Source organism: Chaetura pelagica, unplaced genomic scaffold (genome assembly GCF_000747805.2).
Source record: "Chaetura pelagica isolate M959 unplaced genomic scaffold, ChaPel_1.0 scaffold104, whole genome shotgun sequence".
In the NCBI taxonomy this organism is placed as follows: domain Eukaryota; kingdom Metazoa; phylum Chordata; class Aves; order Apodiformes; family Apodidae; genus Chaetura; species Chaetura pelagica.
This window is the reverse complement of record NW_009953786.1, coordinates 9,637,192-9,645,789: the sequence shown is the minus strand read 5'-3', so window position 1 is coordinate 9,645,789 and position 8,598 is coordinate 9,637,192. Positions and strand designations below refer to the sequence as shown.

At 37.0% G+C, this 8,598-nt stretch overlaps 1 protein-coding gene across 1 annotated transcript in view; it reads left to right on the top strand.

The window, feature by feature from the left end:
- Positions 1 to 6,913, top strand: part of CAP2 (CAP, adenylate cyclase-associated protein, 2 (yeast)) — a 57,098-nt gene extending 50,185 nt beyond the window's left edge. The window contains exons 8-12 of the mRNA XM_010000944.1: positions 683 to 858; positions 1,557 to 1,680; positions 1,912 to 1,994; positions 4,615 to 4,755; positions 6,308 to 6,913. Of these exons, the coding sequence (XP_009999246.1) occupies positions 683 to 858; positions 1,557 to 1,680; positions 1,912 to 1,994; positions 4,615 to 4,755; positions 6,308 to 6,391 (608 nt within the window). The 3' untranslated portion in view covers positions 6,392 to 6,913. The remainder of the gene's footprint in view (positions 1 to 682; positions 859 to 1,556; positions 1,681 to 1,911; positions 1,995 to 4,614; positions 4,756 to 6,307) is intronic.
- Positions 6,914 to 8,598: the final 1,685 nt, after the last annotated feature.

The window sequence follows — 8,598 nt, the reverse complement described above, 5'->3', positions numbered from 1 at the left end:
CCTTTAGAAGCAACAGCACACAAATATGTTCAGCATACCTGAAATTCCCACCTTTTATTTAGGGGCATCCATTTAATGTTAAGGTAACCAAGCTGGACATCTTCAATCCCCAGCAGCTGGTGCACATCTAAGTTTCAATTGCAATAAAAATGTCACCCTCTTTCTGATTCACATTCAGTGTACCCGTAGGTGAAAAGGTCTGGCTCACAGATGAGTGTGGAGTACAACAGTAAAGCTTCTTGCATTAATACCAGACCGTTGTAATTAAAGTGGATGCCTGTGAGTTTAAATACGTATGATTGATGTACCTGCCCTTCATGCTGCAGGGATAGGTCAAATATTGTCCTAAATTAGAAAAAGAATCTCATTTTTATGAATGGAAAAATATTATAAAACAAGCTCTCGGAGCTCGCTACAGACAGAGAGGAACTAGAAGACAGCATTTGCTCTTGAAGATACTGAGAAAGCCCATCCACAGTGAAAGAGGTTTTATATTAACATCTAAGGATTCTTAGGCAGTTACACTTTAGGTGGTTACCCAGGCAAATCTAGAGGGAATAAAAAAATGTAAATTCAGATAAAAATTTAACACCACTACAACAAAGCCTTTTCTGCTTAGATATTAACACCCTTAGTACTGGAAAACAGCCTCTCTTTCATAAACACCCTTTTTTTTTTTTAGGGCTTCGACATGTCTCTGATGACCAGAAGACTCACAAGAACCCCAGTCTACGTGCCCAAGGTCCTTCTGTTCACTCTCCAACAAAAAGTCATACTCCAAGTCCTAACTCTCCTAAGAATTCCCCACAGCAGAGCCATGCCCCTGTCTTGGAACTAGAGGGAAAGAAGTGGAGAGTGGTGAGTCCCAGTCACTCCTCTGAACTGAACATCTTGCAAAAGGCGATTGATGACCTCGGTGAAACAAATTTGACTTGCAGCTAAAATGGGCTGAGTCTTGCATTGCTCCGCCTTGCTACAGTTTAGCTGTTACTAATTTGTAGCATCTGTAGTTAGTTAATTTATCTCTGAGAATCATATACTAATTCATCTGAACTGGAAAATGTCAGAAGCAACATATAAATTCCTTGCAAAATCTGACAGTCCCCCAGAAACAAGTCCAGTGGAGAACTCCAGTTAAAATCCCTTGCAGGCCATTAATGCAATCTGTTCATAATGTGCTCAATAGACCATTCTACAACATTTAGGGGAGCAGAAAACTTGCTCTGTTCTTCAAGGTGCCAGTCTAAGCTGGATAGGAACCAAACAAGTTTTGTGAGTGCATTTTTATGTTGTTGTGATGTCTTTTCTATACAATTAATGGGTTTTGTCAGGGTCTATGTTAAGTTCTTAAGTTCTGCAGCTCAAAAACACGTGTCATCTAAGGGTGAATTAGGTGAAATATCCGATCACCAAAGAAGTTAGATTTTTAAGCCTTTTGAAGGATATCGCTCTGTTGTAACTGAAGATGCAACAGCTTGAGTACAAGTTGTACTAAATTCTGTCTGACTGTTAGCTATTTAAAGACAACCAATTAAATACACTTTCTTTTGAAATAGGAATATCAAGAGGATAAGAATGACCTGGTCATTAACAACACTGAACTCAAGCAAGTGGCCTACATTTTTAAGTGTAACAAATCTACGCTTCAGATAAAAGGAAAAATCAATTCAATTACTATTGGTGAGTGAATACTTCAGCTGGGCTTTAAATGACAGTCTTGAAAAAACTGACTTACAGGATTAATAATGGATATGAATCATACCATCATTCCATTCACGTCAATAAATTGATTGTGTGAGTAAGTTTGCTCAGCTATGCAGTGCAAGACTGGGAATTTTCATAGTTAACGTAAGAGGTGTGCATATATTTACTTTTATCTTGCCTTTCTTATTTATGATTGCTTTTTTTTAGACAACTGTAAAAAGTTTGGCCTTGTGTTTGACAATGTTGTGGGAATCGTGGAAGTGATCAACTCCAGGGATATTCAGATTCAGGTAAGTACCTACTTGAGAAACAAAGACAGAAACAGAGAACAAGCAGGGGGCAGAGGGGGAAAGCCCAAGGTGTAACTACAAGAGATTTTAAAAACTCACAGGAGCACAACAAAAATGAGACATCGGCTAATCTAAACATATCTTTATGTGCACTAAATTAATTAGAAAATGCATTAGAAAATACCTGTGAAAACTTTTGAGCTTCACTGAACAAACCTCATTGGGCCCAGTTCCTTCTGGTTCCAGTGAAGCTGAGAGATCTATACACTGTAAGAACTGCTACTTCTGGCCCTAATTTTCTTGCTTTCATGGTAAGCAGCTCCTGGCACTTGAAAGTAGAGTGATGCTCGTAGAAGAAATTCTGGCAGTTAGCTAATTGATTTCTAAGCCCAGAGAATGGTTACTTCTTTTTTTTTTATTTTTTGCTAATGGAAATGTTAAAATAGACTGTCAAAGGACAACTAAATGACATTTAGTGTAGGTCCCTGGATGTCAAAAATGTCCCCTGCCAGCAACATGACACATTACATGAGTAAGTAATATAGTCACTTGCCTACAAATGCTTTTTCCTTTGATAACTGGTAAGCAAAGCTTCATCAGAGATCACCTTCCTTCTTGTTCTTGTGAAAAGAAAATATATGTATTTTAAATCCATATGTTGCCCTCTTTGTTGGCATACTTGCCCTGTTCAAACTATAGACAGTCTACCTAACATTTACAACACTTGACTCATTACACTCCAAAGAGGCCTACCTATACCTGCTCTAGTTCTCAGTTGTGTCCAACATACACGATCTAGTCTCAAGAAAGGATGTTAGGATATATTATTTTAAGTTAAAAGGAAATTAAATGTTAATTAAACTACACCAAACTGTCATTCTTCCAGGAAGTTGGGGTCTTTTGCTTAAAAGGCTACGCCTGCTGTATGGCATTAAATGTAGGCAGTTCTGCTCCATGCTTCAGAAATCCTGCTCACAGCCACTACAGAGAATAATAGCAAGATGTTTTTTTATATTTTGAACCTCATGCAAGTGACTGACATTTCTATCAGCTGTGTATCCTCTACTGATCTGTAACAAGCAGTTCTATTCATGATCCCTACATGTCTTCTTACAGCAGAGGCAGTTAGTTAAAGAAAAAGATCCCAGGCACTTATGAGAGGGTTTTTTTTCAATAACTAGATTATTTTTATCATCTCAGGAACTATTCATTAAAGCTGAAAAATTCACATGTAACGAACAGTGAATCCACAGCTTGTTAATACTCAAATAAAGGGGAAATACCTTTTCTAAGAATCAAAGATCTTTTGATTAAGCAGGTTATATGAATAATTCATAAGGCTTCTATGCCATGAAACAGAGTGTAGTTCCACTTAAGAAGGCAGAGTCAGGTTGTATGCTGCTTGAATGAGGCAGCCTCTGCAGAGTTTGAGTATGCCAAGTGCTGAGCACTTCAGTTTCCTCAGTATTTTGAAGACCTGAGCATATAATTTGCAGATACACGATAAGTTAATGGAACAAATGTCAGTAAAACAATCCAACAGATTTTGCTACAAATAGTGACTTCAAGGCCACATTGCTTGGCTCTCCTTCCTTCCAGTGTTTGGGTTTGTTGTTTTTTTCTTGCCACATGTTTGCAAAATTTATTAAACACACCCTCCTTTTGTTCTCTATTGCATAAGAACCCATTAAAAAAATAATTATAATTTTCAGATGCTTTGATCACTACATAGATCAGACTTCAGGATCAGAGCGGGATACAAGACTTGTTCTTTTTTTGCTAGGAATGGAAACTGAAAATAAATTCTTAACTTGAGTGATGTGAGACACTCTTTCATTAAAAAGTACATATCTATCACATGCTGTTACTGTTTTATGGCTCAGAATAGCCTCTCCCCTTTTGATACATTGTCCAGAGTATGTTGCTGTCCCTGCTAGAGAATATGGCAGGAGAAGGAAGAATTTTTACTAACAACCAGTGAGTCAGCCAGGTAGCCATGAAGAAATATTTTACTTTCTACAATTGTAAAAAAGAGATTTCCCTTTCTCCCTAAGTAAATCCTGCACCTGTTTTTAAAATGACATCAGAAATACCTTTAGAGATTTAATTACATTGCTCAGTACTTTCTATAACTGTAGCTTGCCTGAAGGGGATAAAAACCCTTTCCTATTGTACTCTGTAAAACCTGGAAGAGCTTTGAAGTCTCCAGAATGTATTACAAAACACCCATTGAGTAGTATTGTACTTCGGACTCTTCCATTTGCCCTTACTGGGTTGAAGTTGATGTGTTTGATTTCTTAACCAGTTCTCACCAATGAGCAAGGTGAACACCACCTAAATATCTGCACAAAACTGTCACTGAAATTAGAGAGATTCAGGGAAGCACTTTCATCAAATTGGATTTAAAAGTTTGCTGTGTAAGTTTGCTATTGTGTATAGATCTTTGTTAACACCACCAAGAATTTTCACAGTGTCTAACAAATCAAAGCATCAAGCAGGCAGCTGACACGCAGATCAGATGTTGGTGGCCAAAATTAGAGCTGGCAGGCAATGAGGATTTTATTAACAGTATCTTTGTGTGCGTTTTAAGATTTGATATTAAGCAGACTTTATTTTGCAGGTGATGGGGAAAGTGCCAACCATTTCTATTAACAAAACAGAAGGCTGCCACATCTACCTCAGTGAGGAATCATTAGACTGTGAGATTGTTAGTGCCAAGTCATCCGAGATGAACATCCTCATCCCCCAAGATGGTGATTACGTGAGTGAGATATTTTTAAAGCTTTGCTTCCGCTTCCCCACTAGTCTTGGTAGCTAATAGCATTTAAACTCTTAGGAAAGAAACGAACATGCCACACATAGTAGGTCACAAAAAAATTATCAAAAACTATTGAATTTCTATGTAACGATATCTCAGCTATCAGTGTAGGAAGAACTCTTATTTTCTGGGGCACAAAGTAATTTCGAAGACCAGACACGAGGTTATTTCTTTCCATTTTGATAGATAATGGCTTAATCTCCTATCCATTTAATTTTCTTTTTTGATATCTAAACATAATCTCCAAAGAAATTCAGTTCACAAAAGAGCACTCAAGCCTGAAGATGATTATGCTAAAACTGAGATAAATGTAATACTACTGCTGTTGAAATAATACAGCATAATGTACTTGCTTTTTCTAAAGCTGTTGATACCTGGGTAGCATCTGTAGTACTTTCTAGTGTTTTCAACACGTCCTTAATAGCTACTTAAACGTGCATTTTCTCAGCTCTTTTTATGTTCTACTAAGACTTTCACACCATGACGACCAGTAAAGTCATGCTCTGTCACTTCACACACTAGCAGGGGATCATGCAGGGAAAGCATGTTCGTAATATTTTCCTAATTTCCTTAACAGAGCAGTGTTGAAATTGCATTGTATGGCCGTAGACAGTGCTTAAATTTGTCAAAAATCTTTTGGGCTGGAATTATTGTATGGTAATGGGGTCTAGCCTTTATAAAAGAAAACATGTAAGAAGAGAATTCTCATGCTTCACCTTTCCAAATGTGACTGCTGGATGCCCAGGTTCAGATAACTAAAAAGGAAATTATGTTCAGTGGATGCATAGTCAACTATTCCTAAAAAAAACCAAAACATCCATTTCACCTCAGCTCACTGTATCATCTGAAGTTACTGGCTATCAAAGCACTTATTGGAGGCCTCAACAAAAAAAACCCTTCTCTTCACATCTTTTTTTTGTTTATGGGAAACAAAGACAGACCCAACACCATCTCTCACCCTTTCACAAAATATACGGAACGGAAGGAGACATTCTTTGATGTTCTGCTCTGTTTTTTGTACCCCACAAAGGATCCTGTGTCTTCTGAAGGGTACCACACTTAAAATTATAGTGGTTGAGATTTTAGATTTTATTCTTCCATATTTTAATACTGCTTTTGTCCTTAAAATTAGTCTCCTCACTAAATCTCTACATCTAAATCCTTTCTACTGTCTTCCAGCCCAGACACTGATGGAATCTGAAGTCATTTCTGACATGAGGCTTATTTACTTTGTTGGTCCAAATAATGGTGTGAGAGGGATTATTGCAAAGCAGTAGCATACCAAGGCTATTTGAAACTGGGCAGCAATAAGGCTTTTTTCCTGTGTGGCATTGTAAAATAGCTTCCTAGGGTAATGAAGAAGGCTTCTCACTAATCCTGGCATGTCTGAGCTATCAATGCTTTCTCAGTCATGTAGCACTAATAGTATTCCACCAGTTTTCATAAGGTATCTTCTGTTTATTTAACTATCATTGTTGCCTTTGTCTCTTACCAGAAAGAATTTCCGGTTCCTGAACAGTTCAAGACAGCATGGGATGGATCTAAATTGGTCACTGAACCTGCAGAGATTGTGGGTTAACTTCCTAACGCCATACAGCACTTGCTGACCGTGACCAGACCACAGCCAGCATAAACAAAGCAGTAATGTAAAGAACTAGAAGTAGCAGTGGTTCATACTGCTGTGATAGGCCTTCAAGCATTAGCTCTGCATGCTAGAAACAATAACACATCTGGCACGCTTTTGTTAGGCATCCCAGTATTTTTCACTTTTCCACAGTTTGCCTTCATATACAATTTTAATTCTAAATGATGTCATGTGAATGTAATGAATTTAAGCCCCCACCCTCTAGTCACATCATTGGTTTGAAATACTGTATACATTAAGCCAAAATACTGCATGATACACTCTGTTATCATCTTGCTTCAGTGCATTCCTTTTTCTGTTTCTGCTAATCAAAAACAGCATTAAGACTTTTAGATGTTTATTTTTAAATATTAAGCAATTCCTGTATGATGCAGTAAAAACATACCCCTACAAAGTATGCAGTTCCTTGTAGTTCTGTGGCAATCATAATGGGTTTTGTTTTAAACAAGCAAAAAAGGACAACTTTCAGCAATATGTTTTGCTAACATAAGATTAAAGAAAAAACCAGGTATTTTAATCAAACACTTTTGTAATATGTATTATTAGAAGACCTCTGTGTTTTCTGTGAGTTAAGATTTTATTATGGTCCACAGACTTGCTGTCACCCTCTCATTTCTTGCCAGTTAGTAATTCTAAGCTAAAACCTTGCAGCAAATCACTTGAAGGTTTTCTGCACCTTGGATTTCTTTCTTGTGAAACAATCTCTCATTTTTTAAAATTTCACATTGTATCTTGCAGCCTACTCCAAAAACAGAGAGAAGCATGTATTTCAGGTACCAGCTAGTTTCCTCACCAACAACGTTCCTTTAAAATACTGCTATTTTAGCTCATATTCATGAAAAATACCTTCCTGTTTCTTTCCCACATTTGTAGGACTTCTTAAATTTCAAATATGTGCACAAAGCAAAGCCATAGATTTATGTTATACTAATTCTGAGCCCAAATAAAAGGGTAATTTCCTGTTTAGCCCTTTGATTCTACTTTGTAGTCCCTATTGTACATGGTTTTTTAACAAAGGTGGAGTGTTATACACATTTGTACTATTTCAGCACATAGTACAAATAAAATTTTAAAAGTTTTAAAATTCAACTTAGGTTTTTGATCACTTGTAATACTTTGTAACAGTGAAATCACAGTGAGATGCTTGCAGAGCTAGTTACAAGCTAAATTTTGTGCCTAATTTACCTTTAAAGTACATGAATTCTTGAGGGGTTTTAAGTATATCTTTGATTGTAAACCCTATACAATACAACCAGTAGTGCTCATTCCGTAAGGTTTTGCTATCTGATGTTTAATCTATGTGTATAATGTGTTTGCTTTAATATATACCATTTTTTCAACAGTAAACTTCTTATGAAATAAAAAGGAAAATGTACTTGTTTAAATACAAAGTTCCTCCATTGCAGTGTTTGTCCTCTATGCTTTCTTCTCCTTAAATGCTGTTGGAAAAAATTGATTGAGAAAAAAGTAGCTTCTCCTCCCAGTTCATTAAATAGTATCACTTTTGCTGCCATAGGCCACTTGACAGTGAATAGTGGGCATCCTGCATGCCAGCAGATAAACCTGAAGTTTCTCACATAGTGACAGCCAGAAAACTAAGCTTTTAATGATTCTCACTTCTAGGTACACCTGTATCTTCCATAGATTATGTCTAGGGAGATGATCATGACCTGGTACAAATGTATAAGGTTTGCCTTCTATTTTAGCTTCTCCCATTGTTTTCCAATATGTCTTTGGATGGGTTAACAAACCAGAAGCAATCCACTCCATATTTCACTTGGATGTGCTTCACATCCGAAAAATGGGGATCGCCTACTTGTCATGATAAAAAAATTGTTGAAGGATTGTTTAATCCTTAAATCATAATTCCTTCCTAACGCTCCTGTTCTTGCAACATGCAAGACCCGAGTACATTTTTTTCACTAGTTCCTTAACAGGAGGAAGTCTTATGGAGTAACAGTGCACACCTGACAGTCTGAACACACCCAACAACTTTGACAGAGGCAGAGGTTTAAAAAGCAAGGAAGAAGGCCTTGCATGGACAGACCCAAGGTAATTGCTTCAACTGGAGAAAAGGTTAACAAGTCTATGTATTATTGGACTCCAGAAAACAACAAAACAGGAGATAGACTTTTTAAAAT